Genomic DNA, 26,851 nt, shown 5'->3' with positions numbered 1-26,851 from the left:
CAGGAGTAAAATTCAGACACATTTTCTTTCCTTGGGAAGTTCCTTAATGGACCACTTCCTCACAGACCCAGATTCTGATTCTTTTTGTGGTTCCCGCAAATCAAGTCTTAAGCTCCAGGCACAACTGGCGTTTTCGGGTCCTGCACCTTGTGACGACAGCGATTTGTTAAACCGGCCAGAGCCAAATGCATTGGATTGACTTCACTCTCACGTCATTTGAACTAATCCAGTGAAGAATGCCCAGGGTTGTTCTTGATGGCTGCTCACATTTTATCATTGAGTCAGAAGAAAATCCCAACAAGAAGTGATTCAGCCCATAATGTCCTTGCCCCTAGAGGAGATCTATCCAGACTCATCCTGACTGCTGGTATTGGGTCTGCAATCCTGTACGTCATAGTTCTTCAAGTGAACAACCAAGGCTGGCTAATGAGCTGCAGTAACTCTGAATAATTTATTTCTATCTGGATATATTAAATGTAAAACGATTACTCTTGTGTAAATAAATAATGACATTTTACAGCCAAAAACATTGCCAGACTGAAATTCTAATGTTAGAAGTACCCCCCTGGTTATGTTAAGTGTGAGGTGACTAATGTTTAGTCATAGTCATTTATTTTTAATTTGCTCAAATTAAACGCAACACCATACTATAGATTAATCCAAGGATATAAGAGGATAACACTAATTGAGTGGGGTGAAACTGCAACAATTGCCCCTGTTGCTGGCCAAATTGGTGTTGGAAGCTGCCGGCTAACACACAGCTGGATGGCTTCTAAACCTGTCTATAAACAACAGGCTGATGAGATTGTCCTTAAGTGTTTCAGTAATGCAACATTTAAACAAGGAGGCAATTCAAATGAACACCTCATGGTGACCTGCAATAAATACTCTGTTTATAACATTTATATCTGCACCTGTGTAATCTTTTGTAATTAAGCTTATCTGTAGATCTGTTGTCTGGAATGTTTCCATCATTTTTTATGGACTTCTTTTGCTCTGTCTCTGTGATGTGCTTTGACAAATTATCTCTATTACACTTCATCCCCATTTGGCTGGCTATTCAGCTTATCTTGAAAAATTGAATAACATTTCCATTTTAAACAGAGGTGAAAGTGCCTGGGATATATAAACATTCTATAGCAAACCCGTACACCCATTTCCAAAGGATGCTTTTAAGATATGGTTATACCTCCTGCAGAACTGATATTTCCAGTGACAAAGCTTTGGAATGTCTAAGATAATGGAAATTGGTTCATAGGTAAAAGTTTTTGAATTACTTCTATTAATCCTTAACCTCAGCCTTTCAAAGCTGCCTTTTATGAAGCTCCCTCCTTGGACTTCTCAGCTTGATTTCCATCAGCAAGATTACAAATTGAGCCACCTTGTCACACTGGAACTACAGTGGGCAGCTATTACAAGTCCTGGAGAATCAGATGACAGTCACAGTTGAATTTTAATGTCCGTAGAGAACAAACTGCTGTAGAATCACCTGTTGAATTTCACTCTTGTTTACTGGTTGTTTTTGTTTGGAATATTGGCAGTTTTGCTCTTCTGAGATTCTTGTTTACTGACACAATATGAAGTGATAAGTCATTCCAGTACAAGAGGCCATCCGTCCAAAACCTTCAATTTACACCCTTAGCTCCTTGCACTGTCACATTGGAAACTGCTTTTCTTTATCTACTTCATATATGTCAAACTCAAGGCCCGCGGGCCAAATCCGACCCGCGGTGGAATTATCTTTGGCCCGCGAGATAATATCTAATTACTATTAAAGCTGGCCCCAGTAATTGAAGCACCTATGGTGTATGATATGGCTAATGCTGAGTTTATTCAGGTACCAGGTTTTCAGGGTTTTTAGTGTTTATTCGGCAGTCTTTTTCATAAGAAACGGAATTTGTAAAGTGAAACACTTTGTAGTTTTAGCAGGGACTGAGACACATGAGAGCAGGCTGAAAAAACGGAGGCAACGAAAGCTGCGTTCGCACGCGTCCGACTGATCCGGCCCGCATGGAGCTGCATTTTGCTCAATCCGGCCCGTGACCTAAAATGAGTTTGACACCCCTGATCTACTTTATCTAAACTGTCAGAATCTTGTGCTTCCAGCAAATCTCTCCATCCTCTTTGCCATGAGGACCATCGCCTTAGCTTTTCTCACCTGACTTTTTAACCAAAATCCTTCACTTCTGGAAGGAATTTTGGCTAATGTCTTCCCACCCACTGACGGTTCTTTGCATCGTTCCTTAAAGTATGTTGATCAGAAATGAATGCAATTAACTGGTTGAGGTCTACCTGGAGTTTTATGAAAAAAAATTACCGTAACTTCTCGACGTTTATACTCAAAATGAAAATGAACTTCTCACATGCTTTGCTAACTGCTTTCCTTAAAGTCCCACCACCTTCAAAGATCTATGCATTTGAATCCCCATCCCTTCACTTCTTGCCATTACATATATTGCTGTTCTTCAACTCCTGCCAAAATGCACATCCTGTGTAACATTCCACCAGCCATGTCTGCCTATTCTTGTTATCTACTCTTGTCCTGTTGCAGCCAACTTATTGTTTTTCTTTCAATCTGCTAAGTTGAATATTATTTGCAAATTGTGATTTTTATTCCAATATCCAACTTACTTAATTATTAAAAAGAACTACATAGATTCTAGCACTGACCTTGGGGGATTTTTTTGTCAATTTCAGTATACAACTGCATCATGTACTCCAGGAATATAACAGAGACCTTCATAACAAATGAGCTGTGATAAGATTGTAAATATCTTCATGGGACTAAACTTATAAAGGACATAATTACCCATTGTATCGAGACATAAACATTTTGTTTTATGATGTGACACTGCTGCAAACCACAAATTCTCTATCCTTTCATCTGCAAAGTTGAAACACAATAAAATCTATATTCATTTTGGCATGTTTATATTTTTGACAAAAACTTTCTAATTTAACAGGCAAGTATAAAAGTTAATCAATGGTGCTATTAAAAATGAGGGCCTCAAAGGAGCTAAGGTACAATGGGGAGAAGTTTTGTTACAGTGACTTCAACAGATGGCATCTGGAGTATTTGCTTTATATTCCAACCTTTGTATCTCAGGAGATACCAGTCTTCAGTATTAATTTACAAGATACTGGGAACTCAAGTGTTCATTTATGATAACTAGTTGCTTTCTATTCCTTTGAGTATAAAAGTTGAGGCTGACTTTGTTGAGCTGTTTGCTGTAATAAAATAATTTGACAAGGTTTTTCTATAATGGGAATCCATAACAAAAGATGAAAAAGCTAGAAATACTCGGCAGATCAAGCAGCATCTGTGGAGGGAGAAGCAAAATTAATATCTCAGGTCTGAGACTATCAACATAATCATTAATTTAGATTTATGCCATTCCAAAGTGAAATCAGGAAGCAAGGTTTCTGTGGAAAGATTAGTGGAAACATAGGATTTACCCAGAAGGGTGATGGACCAATTGAATTTTTCAAGACCAAGAATGACAGAGGTAGATTTTTACTTTTTTAGCTATTTGTTAAGTTATGGTTTACACATTGATTTAGTAGCTTCCTTGTAATTTTGTTTCATTATTTGTATAAAGCCATGATACGTCATCCTCTCAGTTATTCCAGGTCTGTTTGAAGAAATCTTTCAAGGTTATGTCAACGAAATTTTCAAACTGTACCTGAGAAAACTTACCAATTTTTAAAGTAATACAAAAAAAAAGACTGATCTAAATGCTGATCTTTATTGTAACTGTTGGGTTCATTAATGTTGTTCTAGTCAGTGGGTGGCATTAGGAATAAGCTCCCACTACCTATTAAATGCTCCCAATGTTGTGTATCTCAAATAGCTTCTGACAACCAAGTTAAGCTCTTGGCCTTCACGTGTAGCTTAGCTACTAAGCCTGGCAAAACCATTTCTACTGACAGGAGAAGGGGCAAAAGTGGATTACTGGCACCTTAAAACCAGTCACTTCAGGCAGATGGAGCTCGTTAGCCATGGTAGGCAGCTCATCTAGGAGAAGGAAAGCTCTGATCTCTAACCTTCACTGCCTAGTGGCTATACCACTCATGGGAAAAGCTTCGGAAGTAAACCCTGAGGGAAAAAATCCAATATTGATTGGCAACTGCTGCAATGCCGCTGGTGCCAAACGGTATCGGTCTCCGCTGTTACTTTGGATTCATCAGCTGTGAGGGAAGGGGTAGTCTGCTACATGGGCAACAGCTTACTCTTCGTATCTTACTGCCTGGGACACACAGATAGACAGCTGGGACGGAACATCCATGGTCAACCCTGGCCTCAGTTGAAACTGTTCCAATATTCAACAAGCATTTTACATAAACCTGTAAGAATTCATCATTTTCTTATTTATCCTGTAGTCATTTCTTGTCTTTTATATTTCTGATCTTATAACATAAAACTTCTGACAGAACTTCCAATAATATTAATGAAAATATTTACATATTTAATAAATGATTATAAATTGTTGTGATTTCAGGGCCCAGGGAAAGTGAAAGGAATTCAAATCAACTTGTTAAAATGTTGAAGATATTAAATGCATATGATAAAATTAAGGTGTGGCTTTAATTTAAATTTTGTATTTAATCTTATTCCAGGTTGATCAAGAATTCTTATCCTAATCAGAAATAAAAACTGCAAAATATAAAATTACAAAACTTGAACCAAAACAGATATAAGAATTGCAGATTGTTATACAGATAAGCTAGTCGTCAATGCCTTTATGTGGCCTTTCTGTCTGTCTAAGTATTTTTACTTCTCCCAGTGTTTCCAAACTTTCCCTTTTCTTGCCCTTGTTTCCTATGTTGATCTGTTCCACAGATTTTGGCACTTAGTTCTTCAAAGTGCTGTTAGCTTTTTAAACTAGGGCTTAGATTAATCCGGTTGTTGATCATTACAAAATTCTGCAGTGATGACCCCGCAACCAGGTTAACCCTTTGTAAAGCTTAACTCTCGTGTCAGATACCTCATCTCCACACCTACCTGAGGTTGAGTGGCTCAGAGGTTGCCCCATAGCCCTCTGCATAAGATGATTGTGGGTTCAGTTCCCACTGTAGAGAAGAGTTGCTCTAATATGAACACAGTCATTTGGATGAAATGATAAAAGCAAAGGAAGGTGGATATTTATCTGACAAATATACTCAGTGGCCACTTTATTAGATTAGCTAATCAGCCAAACATATGGCAGCAATTCAATGCACAAAAGCCCTTCCTCCCCCCCCCACCCCCATCTTCTTACTCTGATTTTTCTTCCCCCAGTCCTGATGAAGGGTCTCGGCTGAAACATTAACTGTTTACTCTTTTCCATAGGTGCTGCCTGGCCTGCTGAGTTCCTCCAGCATTTTGTGTGGGTTTAATGGATAGAAGATTGGCTGAATGGCAGGAGGGAAAGCATGTGAATAAAGAGGGCCTTCTAGTGTTGTGCCACAGCGGTCAATGTTGAGACTAATTCTTTTCACGTTGTATGTCAATGATTTGGATAAAGGAATTGATGGTTTTGTGGGCAATTCTGTGGACAATACAAAGGTAAATAGGTGGAAGAGCAGGTAGTGTTGAGGAAGCAGGGTGTCTGCAGAAGGACTTCAGACAGACTGGGGAAATGGGCAAAGAACTGGCAGATGGAATACCGTGTAGGGAAGTGCATGGTCATGCACTTAGGCAGAAGGAATAAAGTTGTAGACTGTTATGTAAAAGGGGAAGAAAATTCAAAAATCTGATGTGCAGAGGTACTTGGGAGTCCTCGTGCAAGATTCCCTAAAAGTTAACTTGCAGGTTGAGTTGGTAGCAAATGAAATGTTAGCATTCATTTTGAGAGAACTAGAATATTAAAAACTAAAATGTACTGTTGAGGCTTTATAAGGTATTGGTCAAACTGCAGTTGGAGGATTGAGAGCAGTTTGAAGCCCATTATCTAAATGTTGGCATTGGAGAGAATCCAGAGGAGGTTCACGAGGAAGATCCCAGTAATGAAAGGGTTAACAAGTGAGGAGCATTTGATGGCTCTGGGCTGGAGTTTAGTAGAATGATGGGGGATCTCATTGAAACCTATCAATATATTGAAAGGTCTGGATAGAGTGGATATGGAGAGGATGTTTCCTATAGTAGGGGAGTCTAGGACCAAAGGGCAGAGCCTCAGAATTGAATTAGAATAGAGAAGAGAAAAAATATCTTTAGCCAGAGGGTGGTGAATCTGTGGAATTTGTTGCTACAGACAGCTCTGGAAGTCAGGTCATTGGGTGTATTTAAGGTGGAGGTTGATAGGTTCTTCATTAATCAGGGTGTCAAAGGTTACGGGGAGAAGGCAGAAGAATGGTGTTGAGAGGGATAATAAATCGGCCATAATGGAATGACAGAGCAGACCTGATGGGCTGAATGGCCTAATTCTGCTCCTGGTCTTATGGAATTTAATGCAGACAAGTCTGAGCTGTTGCACTTAGGGAGGCCAACACACACCAGGGAAAGCTTACACAGTGAGCAATAGAGCACTGAGGAGTGCAGTAGAACAGAGGGATTTGGCAATACAAATGCATAATTCCTTGAAGGTAGATGGAGTGGTTAAAGAAAGCTTTTGGCACATTAACCTTCAGAAATCAAAGTATTGAGCATAGGTGTTGAGATGTTATCTTGAAGTTGTATAAGACTTTGGTGAGGCATCATTTGGAGTGCTGTGTGTAGTAAAGATGTCTGTAAGACTGAAAGAGTGCAGTGAAAATTTACAAGGATGTTGTCTCAGCCTGAGGAGCTGGGTTATAGGGAAAGGTTAAGACTTTAGGATTAGGGGAAGATTTGATAGAGATGTACAAAATCATGAGGGGTATAGATAGGGTAAATGCAAGCAGTTTTTTCCCCCATTGAGGATGGGTGAGAATAGAATTAGAGATCATGAGTTAAGGGTGAATGGTGAAATGTTTCAGGGGAACATGAAGGGAAACATCTTCACTCAGAAGGTGGTGAGAGCATGGAACGAGCTGCCAGCAGAAATGGTGGACGGAGCTCTGATTTCAACATTTAAGAGAAATTTGGATAAGTACACGAATGGAAGGCTATGGTCCAGGTGCAGGCTGATGGGACCAGGCAGAATAACAATTTGGCACAGGTTAGATGGGCTGAAGGGCCTGTCTCTGTGCCTTGGTTTTCTATCACTCCATAGGCACATGGATGAAAGAAAAATGGAGGGTTATGTGGGAGGGAAGGGTTAAATTGATCTTGGACTAGGCTGAAAGATTAGCACCACATCGTGGGCTGAAGGGCCTGTACTGTGTTGTAAAGTTCTATGGTTCACAGTAACTTGATCTACGCTCTTCTACTCTGCGGATTGTCTTGCCACACACCTACACTAGGGGCAAGTTACAATGGCATATTAACCTGGAACCAGCACATCTTTAGGATGTGTAAGAAACTGGACCACCAGCAAAAACAAATGTGGTTTTTAGGAAGAACATATAATTTCCAGATTGTCAGCACTAGAGGTCAGGATAGAAGTTGAGTAACTGGAGCAGCCTTACCAACTGTGCGCTCCTGTTGCCTCTTTCTCTTAATTGTAACTCCCAACTCTGTTCCTTTCCATGTTATTACCAATACTTTTATTGACTCCTTAACCCCAAGTATTTCCATTTGTGGGATCTGGTGGTGTGAAAATTACCCATTGACTTTTCCGCAGCACATCAACTGCAAAGATGCATCCATAAAGATGAATGACTTTGGGCCATGCTAAGAGTGTGAAAGCCACCTGAAGAGAGGTCAGGAGGCAGACAGCTCATTGCCTTTATACCAGAGCTCTCAGTTAGAGCCTGCACCAGCCCAGGAACTTCTGATAAAAAACCCAGATAAAAAGCTAGAGGAACTCAGGCAGCATCTATGGAAAGGAATGAAGAGTCAACGTTTCAGGTGGAGATCAGGACTGTCTCAAACCTTCATTAGCACTGTCCTGACAAAGGGTCAGCTCAAAATGTCAACCATTATTCCTTTCCATAAGCCCAACCTGCTGAGTGCCTCCAGCATCCACTCTACATTCCAACATCTGCAGAATTTCTTGTGTTTAAGATAGACCAAGAACTTCTCTCACTCACAACCAATCTCTTTCTGAGAGTATTATGCATCCCTCTCTGACCCAAACTCTTTAAACCTTTCATTCCCACTGTCAGGTGTAATTTATATTCTATGTGCTGTCTGAACCGGTGATGATGATGCTTATCAAATGTACCTGTATCTCACTGTACTTATTCATATGACAATAAATTCAACTTAATGCAGTCCGCCCCCCATGAACCTTTTCCTTGGATTTAGTGTTTGAGAGTTGTGAGTTTAGTGGGCTGCAAGGCCAATTGCAAATTTCTACAGATGTTTGGTGGAGAGATTCTGACTGGCTGCATCACAGCCAGGTATGGAGCTTCCCTGGGCAGGATGGCAAGGGACTGTAGAGGGTTATAGAGGGACAGCTCCGTCACTTCCACAACCCTCCCAGCTATCGAGGACATCTCCAGGAGCTGGTGCCTCAAGAATGGGGCACCCACCATTTAAGACCCTCTCCACCCAAGACCTTCACCTTACCATATAGGAGGAAGTGATATAGGAGCCTGAAGACATGCATTTAACGCTTTAAGAACATCTCCTTGCCCTCCACCATCGGACTCCGAATGGTCCATGAATACTACCTCCTTCTTGGTATTTTACACTATTCCTAACTTTCAGTAAATTCTATGCCTTGCAAGGTACTGCCGCCGCAAAACAGCACATTTCAGGGCATACCTATATCACGGATAATAAACCTGGTTCTGATTCTAACTGAATACACGACTCTTCGCTGCCTCAGTCTCTTTAATTCGCTCCATCTCGGTAACGCCGGTGCTCTCTGTTTGTATAGCTAATGGTCCAATTAGTAGAAGTTAGCCACTCGAGGGGTCAGCAAGCGGCCCCGACTGTGCGAGTACACTCAGGATAGAGAGAAGCGGCGGGGTGTCTCCGCGGGGTGACTCGATACTTGTGTATTGCAGGGTCAGGAGCGAGGTGTTTCCTGGCTTTAGGGGGTCGCTCACACCTCGTTAGCAGGAAGGCCCCGAGCCTCTCACCTACTAATTGGCCGCGATGCGCTACACGGGGAGGGAAGGATGCGGATATATTGCGGCTCCCTCCGTGGCCACCATCCTGCTCCCCCGTCTCTCGCCATGTGTCCGGGTGCCGGTGCCTTGCTGCTTCTCCTGCTCGTGTCCTCGGGACCGGGTAACACCGCCAGCCTGCCCGGCCAGAGCCGACAGATACGGTCCAAGGCACTTAAGAGGTTGTTGGAGGTGTTCGGGATGGAAGATGCGCCGCCGTCGCCTCACAAGCTACGCCAACCTCCCCAGTACATGCTGGACCTGTACAACACGGTGGCAGATGCGGACGGGGTGACCAAAGAGCCCGACCTGCTGGTGGGAAACACGGTGCGCAGCTTCCTGGATCGAGGTGAGAGCCCTTCTCCCGACTGATGCCCAGTGCTCAGGGACTGTTCCTGGCCACCTCCGGCTCCACTGACCTCTCCGCTTTCTATGCTTGCTTCCCTCAGCACGTAACCAGCAGTTCGTGTTCTTCTTCAACCTGTCCAGTGTGGCCAAGAGCGAGACCATCTTGACCGCCGAGCTGCATCTCTTCAAACTGCGAGGTCGCCCGTCCCAGGATCTCGGGCAGCGCAAGCACCACTTTTGTCAGGTAAGAGGCGACTGTTAGCTCCGTTCATCCCGCAGCCTCTTTTCCCCCCGCAAACCTGAGCGAGAGGGCAAAAGCAATTGCTGGAAGAACTCAGTGGTCGGGCAGCCCCTGTGTGTTGGGGGTGGTGGAGAGATGCTCAGTCGATGTTTCGGGTCATTGAGAGAGGTGGGTGGTGCAGGGGCTGAAAACCGAGGCAGAGGTTCTGCTACAGAGAACGCTGAAAGAATCCCAGCAAATAGGCGAATGGCAGACATTAAGATAAAGCACATTTAGGAATAAACAGGGAAAAAAAGCAAAAGTAAGGAATTGGAGGGAAAAGCCAAAGTCGAGAAGCGGTCTTGGTTGCGTGGTTTTAAATGTGTTTCCCAGGTGGGTGAATTTGTCGGTGTGTTATTCCTCAGGGCATCCGAGCATAAAGCTACTTCAAACTTATGTAAAGTTTAGTTATGGGTCTTGTAGGTAATTATTTTGCCGCTGAATTTCTTTGCATTTTGCAACCTTGAGACTGGGAAATACGCTCAGAGACTTGGTACCGAGGTTGAAATCCATGGAGAACAAATGTTAAAGATCAACATAAGAAATCGGGCAGATGCTGGAAATCCAGAGCAACACCCACAACATGCTGGAGGAACTCCGCAGGTCAGGCAGCATGCATGGAAATAACGGTCCCGGCGGAGACCCTTCCCGAGGACTGGAAAGGAAGCGGGAAGACGCCAGGATAAAAAGGTCGGGGGGGGGGGGGAGTGGAGAGTTGGAAGGTGGGTAGGAAAGATAAAGGGCTGGAAAGGAAGGAATGTGATGGGAGAGGAGAGTGGACCATAGGAGGAGGGCCATGGGGGAAGTGAGAGGCAGGTGAGAAGAGGGAAAAGGCCTGAGTGGGCAGGGACACCGGGAAGTTCCGCTTTTGTAGGTGCTTGATGAAGTGGTCCTTGCTCTTAGATCTGTTTCAAATGGTGTGAATGTGTTTAAATAATTGTTTAAAAAGCAATAAATAACCAATTTTTGTTTGATTAATTTTTATTAGCTTCGATATGTCTTTTGAATGTCAGACGTTTATGCCTAGAAGTTGGACCCTCCCCTCTGTCCTGCTGGACTCACTCTAATCCTACACAAAAATACTGAAATTGGGCAAAAATCTATTAAAAGGTCTTTTGCACACAGATGGAGAGACTGCATTACAAAGACACCCAGAAAGGAAAAAAAAAGTGAAAGATTTGGTGTGTGGGTAATCAGAGAAAACAGGAGCTCTGAGGGAGCTGCAGTAAGGCCTAACAATTGTCACACCATTGCCCCACTGATCACTGGGAAGTGAGTCAGCAGGGCAATGGTGGCTACTGAACAGCTGCAGAAATAACTGCCATACAGGTGAGGGAAAACTCAGAGAGGGAAGACACAAAGTATTGGTCTTACTGAATCATGCAACAACTAACCCTCAAGCCATGACAATAACTGACCAAGGACCTGTGAGTATTGCAGATTTGATTGGGGGGGGGGGGGGGGGAACTCCAGATGCTGGAAATCTGAAGTAAAAGCAGAATATATTGGAAAAACTTAGCAGGTTACAAAACCTTGACTTTTTCTTTCCACAGATGCTGCCTGAACAACCTGAGTTTTTCCAGCATTTTCTCTTTTTTTCTTTTTACAATATTTTTATTCAGAAGAAAAAAAGATTTACAGAGTGCAACACATAGATACATCTCAACATAACTTGTGTACATTCATATATTGTAATAAAATTGATCAAAATGTTATAGCATAACACAAAGGTATACCACTCTGTAATCAAAAATTTAAAGATAGGTCATACATCATAAAATAAATTTTTTATATATATAAAAAGTCAACCCCCTACCAACTACCAAAGAAAAAAGCTGATGGATGACAATGGATAATTAGAAAAAAAAACATATTCACTTAAGAAGAGAAGATAAAAATATACATAAAAGTCTGTGCACTGTTAAACTTTATAAATTGGAAAAGTAATTTAGGAAAGGTCCCCAAATATCATAAAAAGCTTGTTTCAAATTTAAGACTGAGCAGCGGATCTTTTCTAAATTTAAATACGACAAAATATCACGTAGCCATTGAAGATGTGTAGGAGGGGTAGACTCCTTCCATTTAAGCAAGATTGCTCTTCTTGCTAAAAGAGAGGTTAAAAACTAAAACCTGTAGGTTAGGAGTATTTAAAGTTATATCTTCATTTGCAATAATACCAAACAAGGCAGTAAGGGGATTTGGGTCAAATTGGACCCTAAAAAGTTGAGAGATGGTATGAAATACTTCCCGCCAAAACTTTTCAATTGTAGGGCAAAACCAAAACATATGAACTAAAGAGGCATCAGCAGAGTTGCATTTATTACAAAGTGGAGAAACATTCAGGTAAAAACTGGAGAGTTTCTGTTTAGAAATGTAAGCTCTATGAACCACTTTAAATTGTAGAAGAGAATGACAAGCACAGAAAGATGACTTATTAACCCGTATAAGAATTTTATTCCATCTATCATCAGAAATCTGACAATTTAGGTCATTCTCCCAAGCTTTTTTTATTTTATCTAAAAAGTCTTGTCTAGAATCAATCAACAAGTTATAGATACCGGTAATAGAACCATTAACAAAAGGTTTTAAATTTAAAAGATCGTCCAGTAAATTTTTATCAGGACCTATAGGAAAAGTAGCTAACTGGAAACATAGAAAATCTCTAATTTGAAGGTATCTGTAAAAATGTGATTTTGGGAGTGCAAATTTATTTGACAATTGGTCAAATGAAGCAAGAGATCCTGAGATAAACAGGTCCCAAACACACTTAATACCTAATTCATCCCAATCTTTAAAGACTTTATCAGTCATGGAAGGGATAAAAAAAAAATTAAGGAGAATGGGAGATGATAATGAAAAATTTGCTAAACCAAAAAAATTTTCTAAATTGAGACCAGATCCTTAAAGTTTGCTTAACAATTATGTTATCTGTTGTTTTATTTGCTGAAAAAGAATATGATCCAAGAAGAGAGACAATAGAGGAATTTTTTACAGAATTAACTTCTAAGGAGATCCATGATGGGCAATCTTTACGATAAATATAATAGGACCAGAAAGTAATATTCCTTATATTGGCAGCCCAATAGTAAAACCTAAAATTGGGTAGGGCTAGTCCACCCATCTCTTTATTTCTTTGTAAGTAAACTTTAAATGAGCTTGTTTATTATTCCAAATATATGAGGTTAAAATTGAATCTAAAGAATCAAAGTACGTCTTAGGAATAAAAATAGGTAAGGCCTGAAAAAGATATAAAAATTTAGGAATAATCTTCATTTTAATCGAATTAATTCGGCCAATTAGGGATATTCTCTTTTCAATTGAACAAAGTGGCTGTAGTTAGTGATGACACTACAACAGGTAGGCTAACTGGCCTTGAAGAGTGACATTACTTTTGCAGTTCTCCAGTTCTTTCCAGAACCCAGGGGATTGTGATAGATTACAACCAATGTACCCATTAACACTGCAGCCACTTTCAATAAGACTTATAAAGAAAGCCATTAGGTTGGGGAATACCTTCTCTGTGGACCAATAATTTCTCTCCAGGTTAGAAAGCCACCCTCACTGTTCCCGTGCAATCACACTGGTTCTAAAAGACATTACAATAAGCCCATGCTTTGAAAGAATAATATCTCTGGCACTTTATTGTAATTTAAAAATAACCATACTGGAACATGTATTATATATTTCTGTGCCTTTGAATTCATTTTTAAGGTACAGGAATATAGTAATTTTATTTTTGTATAATAATACAAAAGTGGTTTTAAAAAAAAAACTGGCAAGCAATCACTTGCAATAGAAATCAGCTGACCACTTGATATCAACCATTTTATATCATTAAGGTTAACTGATTTTGTCCCAAAGTATCATGTTCTTATTGTTAAACATGCCATATGTCTAATATTTGTGAATGATGGATAGTTTAGCCTTTGTCATACCATGAGGAATATAGGACACAAATTGGCACTTGTTTGGATCCTGTTTAAACAGATTTTTGCTATATGCATATTACAATGTGTACCAATGAGATCGCCTATAACTACTGTACACAAATTTCCTGTCAAGGTTAAAATGAATCAGGCACACCACCATGTGTAGTTTCCCATTTGTACCCACGTAGGAAATTCCTTATCATGGAGTTTAGGTAAAAGGCCAGAAACAAGAAACTAGGTTTTGAGGAATACCTTCGCTCAGCCCCAGCATTAATCACAACTCTGAGATTTTATTATCCAATGAAACATTATGGTTTGGAAATTCAAAATAGTGGTAGGTAGGAGGGAGTAATCCTGAAGCCACCTCAGTGTTCAAGATGATTTGGACACTGTGTTTTAGGACCAGCTTCTTGTCCTCTATCACCAGATTTCTTAATGATCCATGAACACTACCTCATTATCCATCTTTTGCATTCTATTTACTTTTGTAACATATAGTTATTTTTGTCTGGTACTGTTCTGTTGCCGCAAAACAACAAATTTCACAACATATATCGGTGATAATAAACCTGACTCCGTTAAGTTTCTCCTCCATTTAGGTCTGAAGGAAATGTGCCATGCACTCAGTCCATCTCAAAAGTCATGTGAGTTTATTTTCAAAGGACTAGATGTTGCAACTTGTCTGAGCTGTAATCTCTTTTCTTAGGTTAGTGTCTACCAGATATTGGACAATGGCACATCTACAGCAAAAGGGAAAAGATTATTGTCAACCAGACTACTTCCAGTCCACGACAGCACATGGGAGGTCTTCACAATCACTAATGCTGTAAGTATCTTCAACAGAAATAATATTTGTAGTTTCTGTATGGCATATATAACTGCACGGTTTCTATTACTGATGGCAAATGCCTACAATTCCTGCTGTAACATATTTAGTATCCATACCAGCTCTTGATAAAAACCAAAGGATGATACAGTACGGAAGGTCATTTGGCCCATAATGCCTGTGTTAGCCATTTAAAATACTCTTGTTACAAAACCGGTCAGCTTTGGTTGTAAATACATTAAAAGACAGTAATACCTGTAGCAATAATTGAACTTATCCTTGTTATAACTGCAGGAATAACTGCATAGTACCCATATACCTGCAGGAGATTATACAGAGCCACTTTAGAACTACGGGGAGTACTTGCATCACAGCTTCAGCCCTCACCATTAAACACTTGCCAATTACAGTACTGGATGCTTGATTTAGAGCAATACCTTGTCATGCTAATCAGGGAAATGGCTGTTTTTCTTGTATTACTTGATGAGACAGGGTTAATTAATGAGTGAATATTCAAGGATGTCCTAGGCAATTGGCTAAAGTAGAATTGGACAAAACACGTGAAAGGATAAAATGGTACAGTAGTCTATCGTTGATAGATATTTAAGATGTTTGATAAATCGCATAAAGATTTATACCAGTGAGGAAGAGAGGCTCTGTGAGAAGGATGTAGTTAATTAAGCTTAGAATGGCATTAAATTGAAGGAAGATGTGCATTGGGAAGATTAGTAGTAAACTAATTGGGAATTTTTCTTTAGAAATAAGCTGAGAATAAATAAAGAAATTATGAAGGAGCAAATAGAGCTCTTGAGTAAAGTAGAAAATAAATTTAAAACAGACAGTATATTAAAAGGAAGAGAGCAGCTGAAATAAGTATTGGTCAGCCAAAGTGTAAGACTCGGGAGTTAATAATGGAAAATATAATCTGTCTTCATGGGAGAAGATAGCAAAAACATCCCAATTGAAATAGTCAAGTGGCAACAGGGAGGAAGCAATCCATAACAATCCCTATCAATAAATAAAATGTACCTAGTAAATTAACGGGGCTAAAGTTTGACATGTCTCCTGGACTTAATCTGTGTAACGAGCAAAGCATTGGTACGTATGTAGGTCCAAGTGAGAAGGTGGATTTTGTGCTCTGAAACTGAATGAAAACAAACAGGCCAGGCTGACTGGGAGCCACAGTAGATTAATATAAAAACTAGTTACAACCATAGCTCCACAGCAGAAAATCTCTCTTCATCGGATGTCATATTCATGGTCTTAGAGACAAGTTTGGATGGATTATGAATTTTACAAGTAGACAGTAACTGGAGCAGGATTAGATAACAATGAAATGTAAACCAGGTTTTTGAAGTAATGGTGGATTCAGTTCCGTATATTATAAATCAACATGGAGCCACAGAAAATTAGAACATTTATTTACATCCAATATCAATTTTGACAGAGGTTTGCAAGAAATGTCCAAATACTCTAGTTAAAAAAAACTGTTAGTTTGAACTAAGTCATACTTTAACTGGGTTGAGGGAGATTTATTTTGTATCAGACTCAGCACTGCCTCATTCTGGTAACATAACAACACAAGAAATTGAGCTAGGAGGTAATTCAGCCCTTCATACCTGCTCTATCATGCATTATGATCATGGCTGACATTTGACTTCAGGGCTGCTTTCCTATACTAACCCTCCATCTCTTATTTCCTTTAATATTCAAAAATCTAAAACCAGTTTATGAGGCATAACAGGAGTCACATTCTGCCAGAAACACTTGCTGAACTTGATTGATGAGAGTTTTGTTTATTTATGTAGGTGTATGACTGGATACAGGATAAAGATAGCAATAAAGGCTTGCTTGTCAGTGTGCAGGGCCTGGCTGGAGAGCAACTCAACAACTACATCCACTTTGCCTCCGGAAGAGACCATCACAGCAGCAAAAAGCCAATGGTGGTTCTCTTTACAGACGATGAAAGGAGAGGGACTGCCACCTCCAGTTCTTCAATAGGTAATTCTTCAGTTACAACTAAAGAGTCTACCACAAACACAAGAGATTCTACAGATGCTGGATATCCAGAATAACAGACACAAAATGCTGGAGGAGCTCAGCAGGTCAGGCAGCATCTACGAAGAGGAATAAACAGTTAATGTTTTGGCTGAGACCATTCATCAGTCCTGTACCAGCTTGAAATGTTGACGTTTATTCCTCTCCAAAGAGTTCCTCCAGCATTTTGTATAGAGTCTACCACACTGATGCACTGTGTCAAATGTTCTTACAGAAAGCTGTCATTGGATCTGTACATCAGTGAGTTAGCTAATGTCAGACAGGTTCCCTCTTGTCTTCCTTCAGATTCATTTTCGAGAATAAAATTCCCATTCAGTTACGTACAGTTGTGATTAATTCATAGCTCCTGGTGGTTCATACACTATCTGTCTTAATGCCTTAAGGCATAACTGCATATTGGATTCTATAGAATGAAACATAATCTGAACTATTTGTTTGGACATGCAAAGTAATTTCTCTAACTACCACGAGCCTGAGGACACTGCAATTAGCCATTAGTTGTCCTCCTGACAACGATTGCAATGACAGAATAGATCCTCCCGTCTCCTGCATCTTCTGCCTTGCCCCTGGAAGTCATTTATATTTTCAGTTCACTTTTTCATAAATCTCTTAATACCCCAGACTACTGTCTTTAAACTTCAATTATATGTGTGAGTCAGAAATTTGAAGCAAATAGGAGATTAATATTCATTATATACTTATATTAAAGACCAGTCAGGTGATATACTGGTGAACTAATGTAGCCTGTGGAAAAGCAAATAATAATGATGAGGAGACAATTGTAGCTTTCAGTAGTGAATGGTAATGTAACACTGATTTTGTTTAACATTCAAATATTTAGCGATTATATTAGAAACAAAGTCAATATCAATGAACACTAGAGGGCATTGCCAAACCAGTAACTGAGAAGGAGCTGTTTTAAAATCAAGGGATATTACCACTTGCGTAAAAGTGGCCCACATTCCAATGCAAGAGAGGGACGAGGAGTATCTGAATTCAGGCTGCTGCTCACTGAACCCACACAAACACAGTGTAAGTGGTGTACTAGCCCTGCCCACCTGGCCTGACAGGAATCTTCCACCCACTGTGTCAGTTTGTGATTCCCACTTTGGCCTCATCATTAGTCTTAGAATCCACAAAACCTAAGTGGAAGCAAGTTATCCTCAATACAACAGACTGGAGAGCTTGACAGGATGACTGCAGTCTCTCATTTGAACAGATGAATCAGACCGTGTACTGGATTTTCCCCATTAGCAGTTTTACTGCCAGTCTGCTCTAAAACAATTCTTCACAGTCCACATCACATTGCCAGTCTCTGCGTTATTAGCAGACACTATACTCTGGCCACCTTATTAGGTACTGTATCTCCTGTACCTAATAAATAGCCCCTTCCCTGCTGTAGCCCATCCACTTCAAGGTTCAATGTACTGTACGTTCAGACTGTTGTAACACATGGTTATTCGAGTTACTGTTGCCTTCTTGTCAGCTTGATCATTCTCCTCTGACTGCTCTCATTAACAAGGCATTTTTGACCACAGAACTGTAGCTCACTAGATTTTTTTTTCACCATCCTCTGTAACCCTAGAGCAGGGGTCTCCAACCCTTTTTTCTCCATGGGCCCCTAACATTAACCAAAGGATCCATGGATCCTACCTTGGGAACCCCTGCACCAGAGACTGCTATGCATGAAAATCCCAGGAGATCAGCTGTTTCTGAGATACTCAAACCACCCCGTCTGGCACCAATAATCATTCCACAGTCAAAGTCACTTAGATCACATTTCTTTTTTATCCTGTGTTTGGTCTGAATGACAAACTGAACCTCTTGACCATGTCCACATTCTTTTATGCATTGAGTGAAGTGTACATTGAGTGTATAAGCAAATAACTTCCAGCAGAGAAAATATTAGAAAAGCTTCAACAGATTATGTAGTCCATAGCTATTCTAACGTGTGTTTGATGCCTTGTATTTAACTTGATGAAATACTGCAAAGCACGATCCAAATGTTTAAATGGAAAACTAATTCCAATCTGCTTGAAAAGTAAATAAATGATAAAATTATATAAAATCAGCAAGGTAATATATCCCCACACAAAGACAGATGTACAGTGGGTCCACGTGCATAGAATAGGTTCTGCTGCCTTTAAAACCACAACAGCCTTCAGGTTCTTGATGTCTTTACATATTGACATCTGTAATAATTTTGATTTGATTTTGTTATTAACATTGTTAACTTTTGTCTTTGCCATAGAGACTCCATTTCTCTCTGAAGTAACACTTCACGATAAAGCAAGCCAGAGTCGCAACACAAGATCCTTGAACTTGCAAGGCTGCCAGAGGTATCCTCTTTATGTGGATTTTGAAGAGATTGGCTGGTCTGGTTGGATCATCTCCCCTCGGGGTTACAACGCCTACCACTGCAAAGGAGCATGCATTTTCCCATTGGGCCAAAATATGAGGCCTACCAACCACGCCACTGTCCAATCCATTATAAATGCCCTTAAGCTAACTAATGGTGTTGCAACTCCTTGCTGCATCCCAGACAAACTCTTCTCCATCAACCTGCTGTACTTTGATGATGATGAAAATGTGGTCCTGAAACAGTACAATGATATGGTTGCTGGCAGTTGTGGATGTCATTAGTTCATTGACTTCTTCAAGCACCGCCTCTAGAAAATTATGACTGTCAGGCAGAGAACAGATGTAATTTTATAGAGTTAGTATGTATGGAAGTGGGGAAAAAAGCATCTTCAGAAGATCTGGAATTTCTTTAACACAAGCAAGTAAACTGCTTGTCCAAGTGAATGACTTTTTTTTTACAAAAGTCATTCCACAAGCTGTGGTACTGCACAGCAGACAATTGTATAATATGTTTATATGTTTAAATATACAGATGTATTAATATATGCAGAATTGTGAAAAGTATTGTGAGAGTTGATAGTGTATAATTTTTAAAAATCTAATAAATATATAAATGGATTCCATAGAGTAATAAACACAATATTAAGAGCCTGGGTGACTTATTATTTTATAATGGAGCATTAATTTAAAAAAAATGATTAGTTTATTCATACCCTCATCTTCCCCTCAATTATTCATTCTTGCTTCTCACTCATTACTATTCTGATACTGTCTGTTTTTCTCTGCCTTATTTTAAATTCTTGCTTTCATTTATTGTCCTGTAATGTTACTTCTGACACTTCTACTTGATATAATCCTTTCCCAGCTATTATTCCCAGGGCTCATTGCATTCTTGCTTGGTCTCGCTTCAAGCCAATTTCATTAATTTTCTCTAATTCACCTCTAGGCTTATTTACTGTTTTTCTTTAGTTATTTCAAAGCACATTTATTATCAAAGTATGTATCCATTATACAACCTTGAGATTTGTCTTCTTATAGGTAGCCACAAAACAAGGCAACACAAAAGAACAAACAAAAATGGCCAAACACCCAATGTGTAGAGAAAAAAACAAATCATGCAAACAATAAACACAAGCAAGTAATATTCAGAACAAGAGTGCGTCCACAGACACAAACCCCGGAGTAGACCTCAGCCTCAGGTCAGCACAGAGCAGCAAGCAGAACCTGCCCCACTTCCATCCTTTCTCACGCACAGGCCCAGTTGCATCCTTCCCCAGTTAATTTCTCTTGCTCTAAAACCCTTAATCAGTAATTCCTGACCCTCTCCCACTACTTACTGTTACATACAATTTAAGTGATTATACGTATGCCCATCACTCCACATAAAAATCATGTGATTTATCATACCACCACCTACATTTCCAGATGTAGGGCATTCTCCATAACCTTACACTAGCAGAACTGGTAAGTTTTGGCTGTGGAGATTTCAAATTGTTGCTCTGTCTTAATACAAGATTCAATCTATGCTTAATCTTCTGATTAATCATTGTCCAGAAACACCTGCAATGACAGTCTAAGGCAAAGTTGAGTTGTCACACACACAAGTACATGTATGCACATATGCAATGAAAAACTTACTTGCAGCAGGCCACAAGAAAAACATAAATTATATACAAATTTTACAATGATGAAAACAATTACACCAAAAAATGTCCATCTTAGTACAAGATGATCATAGTGTCCCTAAAACTGTAATAATTTGGGTTTTGCCAGTTTAGCATAAATGTCATCTATTCCTGCAGTCTCTTTTAGGCTTAATTTGTTGGAGATTTATAACATTTAGAGTGTGCTTGCCTTGCTAAGCCTATTGGTACATACATTTTTCAACTCTTCACAATGTTAAAGCACAGAAACTTGTCTTGCTCTTCCTGCAAGATCTCTCCTTGCCTCTAATCAACCCATCAACACTTTTCTATAAATTGCAGTATCATGCTAAAACAAGAAGGTAGATTATATGCTAACATCCTGTCGGAGAGCCTTAACTCTCAGCTTTCTTGTTCAGAATGCAAACAATATCTATGAAGACATTCAACATCTGAGGTTAAAGCAGTGAGGAAGAATGTAGAAGAGTATAACAAAATTGTATTCATTGTATTATATTCATTTGGAGGTAAAATACAGTCTGAGGTGCAATTCAATCTAAACAGTGAGAAATAAGCCAGAACTACCCAACCTTCAGAAAAGCCCAAGCAGTCCATGTTCAATATTATCCTTCAAAGTCTGACAATCTCACAGGTGCTTATGTTCATTGTTCAGAGCAACAATTTCTACCCAGTTTAAGTACTTGGCATTGGGTGGATGATGAGGATACACTGCATACAGACAGACCATATTAAATTAATGAAGGTAGATTAAGCATGATTATACAGATGCTCATCAGTTGAATGTATTGCATTAGGATTTTACTTAAAAAGAAAATCCATCCCATTACTGCCCACGCTCTTCAACATATTCTATCACTATCACCAAGCCCAGGCAGCAGCACAAAAATCTGGTGCTGAATAGACAAGTGAGGCATTACTATTGCCCAAGATGTCTGCAAACAAAGATTAACTGAATGCCACGAATGTATTTGATGTGAGCAAGCGGTAAGTCTCTTCCTAGAAAAAAAACAGAAACTAAGTGGGATTTGATTCAAAATAGATTGAAGAATTCAGGAGACAATGTAATTGAATCTTGTCAGAAACTAGTATTCTAAAGTTACCATAAATAAAAATTGCACTATCAGATAATCCTTTGTTCATTTCAAACACAATAAGCAATCAGCCACCCAACAATAATTAGTAAGTAAAACATAAACAAATATGATATCTATACAATAATGAACCCTTTGTAGCAATTTCAGGTTGACAGAGCTGTAAAGCTAAATTTCTAAATGTTCGAATATTCTTGAGCAGCACAAATTCCACATAACCTTAATGATATACTTTGCAATAATAGCAAAATACAATTTCTTTTGTATTTATATATCCAATATTGACAAGACTGGCAAAGTTAGTATTTATTGTCTCTCCTTAATTGGTCTTGAATAGGTGATGGTGAGCAACCTTCCCGAACTGCTGCAGTCCTTCAGCTGTCTTAGGTACAGAGTTCTAGGACTTAGAAAATCACTGAAGCAATGGTGATTTATTTTGAAAGCCGTATTGGGTAGATCTTGGGAAGAGGATCTGCAGATAGCAGTGCTCTCATGTGCCTGCTGTCTCAGTAGTTGGGAGTCATACAGCATGGTTACAAATCATTTAGTCCAAATCATCTGTGCCAACCAAAATGTCTATCCACACTAGTCCTACTTGTTTGCATTCGGTGTATACCAATCTAAACTTACTTGACTGTTTTGTATGTTTGGGATTGCCATTGAATTAGCCCAAGCAAGGCTGTTAATTGGGTGCTATTGAATTGGTATGTCCCATCTTAGAAAGCTGTTGAGACTGCTCTCATCTAAGGCAATCGGAGAGTGCTTCATAACACTATCGATTCCAGCTCCTCAGTGGTACAAATCTTAGGAAGTCAGGAGGCTCATCACAGGATACTTAGTTACAATCTATTCTCAATTACAAAATATATGTGGCAGGTCTAGTTGCATTTCTGGACAATGGTTATCTCCGGGGGGTTGATGGTAAAAGACTCAGGAATGATAGCATTGAAGGCCTTTGTTGAATGTAGTTATTGATTGGCGTTTGTGTTGTGATATTTGTGACATTTATCAGCACATACCCAAATGCAAAGTGGACTCTATGCATGCAGGCATTACCACTTCACTTGTTAACAGAACTGTGAATAGAACATTGTTCGCAAATAACTATACTTTTCCACTCTGACCTTGTGATAGATTACATTTAAAGCAGCAGATGATGGAGCCCAAGTCACTGCCCAGAGGAACCACCGCAGCACTGTTGTAGTACATATTGTAACATTAGAAGGTACAAGTATTAAGATGTTTGTAAAAGGATGGGAGCACTAGATGAGTATGACGGTTAAATTGTGAAAGGGGTTTTCCGTTGTATGTAAACCACTGATCCTGGAGATAGTATAATTGCAGTAGGATTCCTTTTCCAGAGACAAGTCTAAAATGCCTTTGTCTAAAATGCTTGCCAAAATGTTTCAGATTTCATATTTCAGAATATATAATGAGATAGCTTAGGATTGTCGAATTTCCAACTGAATTTATGTGCTACCTGTAAGCAATCTTTGCTTTACACTTGTTCCGCACTTAATAAGAATTATTACATAACCATTAATGTACTGTAGAATGTATTCAGGGTAACAAAACAGCACAGCAGCATCAGAATACCTGAATCAGCTGTTGAAGAACAATGAACAACAACATGCTTTCAGTCTCCATCGACAATGTCATGCTTTGATTAAAAGGCTACAGTACACTGCAATTTAATTTTTTAGGTTTTATGTAAGGTATAAAAACAACCAGCATTGTAGACTTGTTCTGTGCTAGATTTTCATCAGTGACAATCTTCACAAACTCAATGAATTTCTCTATTACTCGATCAGCAGATGCTTTAATTTTTGTTTAAATCTTTAAAAATTTAATGCTGTGTCTTGTCTTAAATTTCTGCAACCTGCTTGCTGAATGTTCACAATCACCTACAATTTTCAGTTTGTTTTGATAAACCTTTGCTTGTTTCATAATCAGGATACCATTAAGCAACATATCCTCACTCGGACACGATTGAATCCATCTTCCAACACACGATCGAGATCTTTACTTTCAGCTTTATGCAGTGTTTCTGTTTCTCATTAATACCCGCTCATTATATATGTGAGGTCATTTTTCAGAACTGTCTGTGCTGTGCAGACACTGCACATCACCTGGGAACCTTCACAGCACCTTGTGGAATTTTCCATTTGTGACGTCTCATCAGCACTCAAAATTCCAAAATCTGAAAAAATTCGGATAAAGGGATAATAAGCTGTATAAGCCACATTTCCTGAAAGGTTTGAGATTAAAAAGGTATGTCACATCCGGAATTATTTCCAGTTAGTGGATGATTTCCTTCCACGCCATTCTGACGTACTGGGAAATCGCGTAAGAGGCAAGTTACAGCAGTGCTTTGCCATTGTCTTCTGCCGGGTGAGTTTTTCTAAAAAGAGATCACCAGCTCTTACCGAGAGCCAGCTGGATTTGAACTCAGGACCTCCAGCCCCGAAGTCCAGCGGTGATGCCACTACGCCACCAGCCGGCTTGTGAGATTAAAAGGCAATATTGAAAAAAATTACTGAAACTTCATTTGATGCAAGTTATTTAATCTGAAAACACTCACACTTGGAATCATACATTTACTCATACAATAAGTATAACTTCCTTTTTACAAATTATACAAATATACATCTATAATGAGCAAATTTGCTGGCAGCTCTCCTTCTATGGAGTTATTTTAGCCTCATCAAACTTGTCTCCATTTCACTCCAAAGTTCCTGGAAGAATAATAAGAGCATGAAACACCCCGAGACATACAAACTTGCAGCAAACATTCTAATAATATATACCCAAGTAGCAAAGGCTATTGCCTCCCCTGTCTTTATAATGGCACAGGAAAATATGAACATTTGACATATATTGATGAATGGCACCATTGTCTTTGTAAAAAGAGCAATAAATGGATTAATCAGTTTTAAGTCATATGATCTAGCTTCACTATAACAACTAATAAATCTCTCACTAATGCTTCACTATCAATTATATCTTCCATCCAAAGGAAAGAAGCACATGAAAGTCACAAAACTGCCATTCACAAAGACTGTGAAATCATAAGAAAACACAACGATGAAATCTTGAACTAAAAAGCTACATATGCTAGGGCAGCATCTCCCATTGGATTGAATGTTTCAGATCAGCAACTTCAGATGCTCCAAAGTTCTTCATATGGAAAATCCGTGAACAGCAAACAGGACATAGAAATGTTTCTTGGAAGGACAGTACACTAATAGGTATCACAAAACTTTTTCAAAGATCATGCAGTGTTTTACATTCACCTGCTAGGACCTTGGATTAGCACTTAGCTCATACATTTTGTTATAATTAATGTGCTACAGTGCTTCTTGTGTAATTGAAACACAGAGCTGAACAAAGTTGCATTGTTCTGGAGACCTCTGTATAGGGATCACTTCTGTGTACAATATAGACTGGTTGGGATGAGTTGTTCTCCCATCTTGGCAATCCATTTGAAAACATTTTCTCACCAATATCAGAGAACAATTCAACCCAACCATCAACTACACATTTTCTGAGCTATTTCCAATGGTACACACTATCCAATGTTATAAGCAATGTTGACATTAGGTATATTGTAAGAGGGTCAAAATTGCGGACAGATACAAAGATTAACAAAAAATACCAAAAAAGTGATTCAATTGTCAGTAAATGTTAAACCAATTAAAAAATATTTTAAACAAGCTGTAACAAGGATTTAATAAACAAAATAACAGAATATTGTAACACACACAAAATGCTGGAGGAACTCAGCAGGCCAGGCAGCATCTAAGGAAAAGAATACATTTGATGTCTTGCTGAGACCATATTGCTTCTTTTTTATGGCTAAGGCAAGGGATGTAGATTAAAGTCAAGATGAATGCAAATTAGGATCAGTAGACTTTTGGACATACTATACAAAATATAACAAAGTAATGAGAATGGCAGATTAACTGGAGGCTGCTTTGAAGAAATAAACACTTAACATTTTTTCAGTGATGGATTTCACTGAGGCTGTCTACAAGAAGGGTCAGAGCCGTCTCTATTTCCTGAGGAGACTGAGGTCCTTTAACATCTGCCGGACGATGCTGAGGATGTTCTACGAGTCTGTGGTGGCCAGTGCTATCATGTTTGCTGTTGTGTGCTGAGGCAGCAGGCTGAGGATAGCAGACACCAACAAAATCAACAAACTCATTCGTTAAGGCCAGTGATGTTGTGGGGGTGGAACTGGACTCTCTGATGGTGGTGTCTGAAAAGAGGATGCTGTCCAAGTTGCATGCCATCTTGGACAATGACTCCCATCCACTCCATAATGTACTGGTTAGGCACAGGAGTACATTCAGCCAGAGACTCATTCCACCGAGATGTAACACTGAGCATCATAGGAAGTCATTCCTGCCTGTGGCCATCAAACTTTACAACTCCTCCCTAGGAGTGTCAGACATCCTGAGCCAATAGGCTGGTCCTGGACTTATTTCCACTGGGCATGATTAACTTATTATTATTTAATTATTTATGGTTTTATATTGCTATATTTCTTCACTATTCTTGGTTGGTGCGGCTGTAACGAAACACAATTTCCCTCGGGATCAATAAAGTATGTCTGTCTGTCTGATTTAGATATATATTAAATACCACACCCACAGATTAAAAAATATGCATTTATGAAACTATGACATTTACTACCATTCTATTTGAAATTGAAATCATGTCAACTTTTAAGATTAGAAAAGTGGTTAAAAGCAACAGGATGGGGATGTTATACTAGTGCTTTCTGCTCACTGCAAACAGTAAATCAAAAACATTTTACATCAGCGATGAAACTCAAGGCGATATTGTCACTTGCATCAATGCCTCCTCCGACTGTGCAAACTTGAAACAAGTGACAAAACCCTCAGTTCATCTCTCAAATTTCTGACAGAGGGATCAAAGTCCAGGAATTATGAGGGTGCCAGAACTAGATAACAAAAACTTGTATGACCAAAAAAAATGGCTACAACACAAACTTGCCTTCTAAAAATGCGAATTCATCTGCAGCATCTACTGCATTATCTGAAAGGGAAATTTAAAAAAAACATTTTAATAAAGAGGACAATTTTAAATCAAAAGCAAAACTGACCAAGGCAATATCACAACCTGAAATGCTAGTTTGTCATGTACACTGGCATTCA

The 26,851-nt window shown here is 39.3% G+C and overlaps 2 protein-coding genes across 7 annotated transcripts in view; one reads left to right on the top strand and one right to left on the bottom strand.

Annotated features, from left to right (window-relative positions):
• The first annotated feature begins 8,958 nt into the window (after positions 1 to 8,958).
• Positions 8,959 to 19,494, top strand: admp (anti-dorsalizing morphogenic protein). Its single transcript, XM_073069503.1, has 5 exons — positions 8,959 to 9,463; positions 9,564 to 9,706; positions 14,378 to 14,497; positions 16,306 to 16,498; positions 18,807 to 19,494. Exons 1-5 carry the CDS (start codon positions 9,127 to 9,129, stop codon positions 19,196 to 19,198), a joined length of 1,185 nt encoding a protein of 394 aa, XP_072925604.1. The 5' UTR covers positions 8,959 to 9,126; the 3' UTR covers positions 19,199 to 19,494.
• A 4,724-nt stretch (positions 19,495 to 24,218) lies between these two features.
• pole4 (polymerase (DNA-directed), epsilon 4, accessory subunit) overlaps positions 24,219 to 26,851 on the bottom strand; it is a 28,272-nt gene continuing 25,639 nt past the window's right edge. For 4 of the 6 annotated variants that reach the window (XM_073068598.1, XM_073068600.1, XM_073068601.1 and 1 more), the window contains one exon: positions 24,414 to 26,732. In XM_073068598.1, coding sequence (XP_072924699.1) covers positions 26,674 to 26,732 — 59 coding nt within the window. In that variant the 3' untranslated portion in view covers positions 24,414 to 26,673. The other 2 variants (XM_073068599.1, XM_073068603.1) reach the window with 2 other exon arrangements.

The sequence above is a fragment of the Hemitrygon akajei genome, chromosome 16 (assembly GCF_048418815.1).
Source record: "Hemitrygon akajei chromosome 16, sHemAka1.3, whole genome shotgun sequence".
Classification (NCBI taxonomy): Eukaryota; Metazoa; Chordata; class Chondrichthyes; order Myliobatiformes; family Dasyatidae; genus Hemitrygon; species Hemitrygon akajei.
Note: the sequence above shows the minus strand (reverse complement) of the source record. Positions and strands in the feature narration are given on the sequence as shown.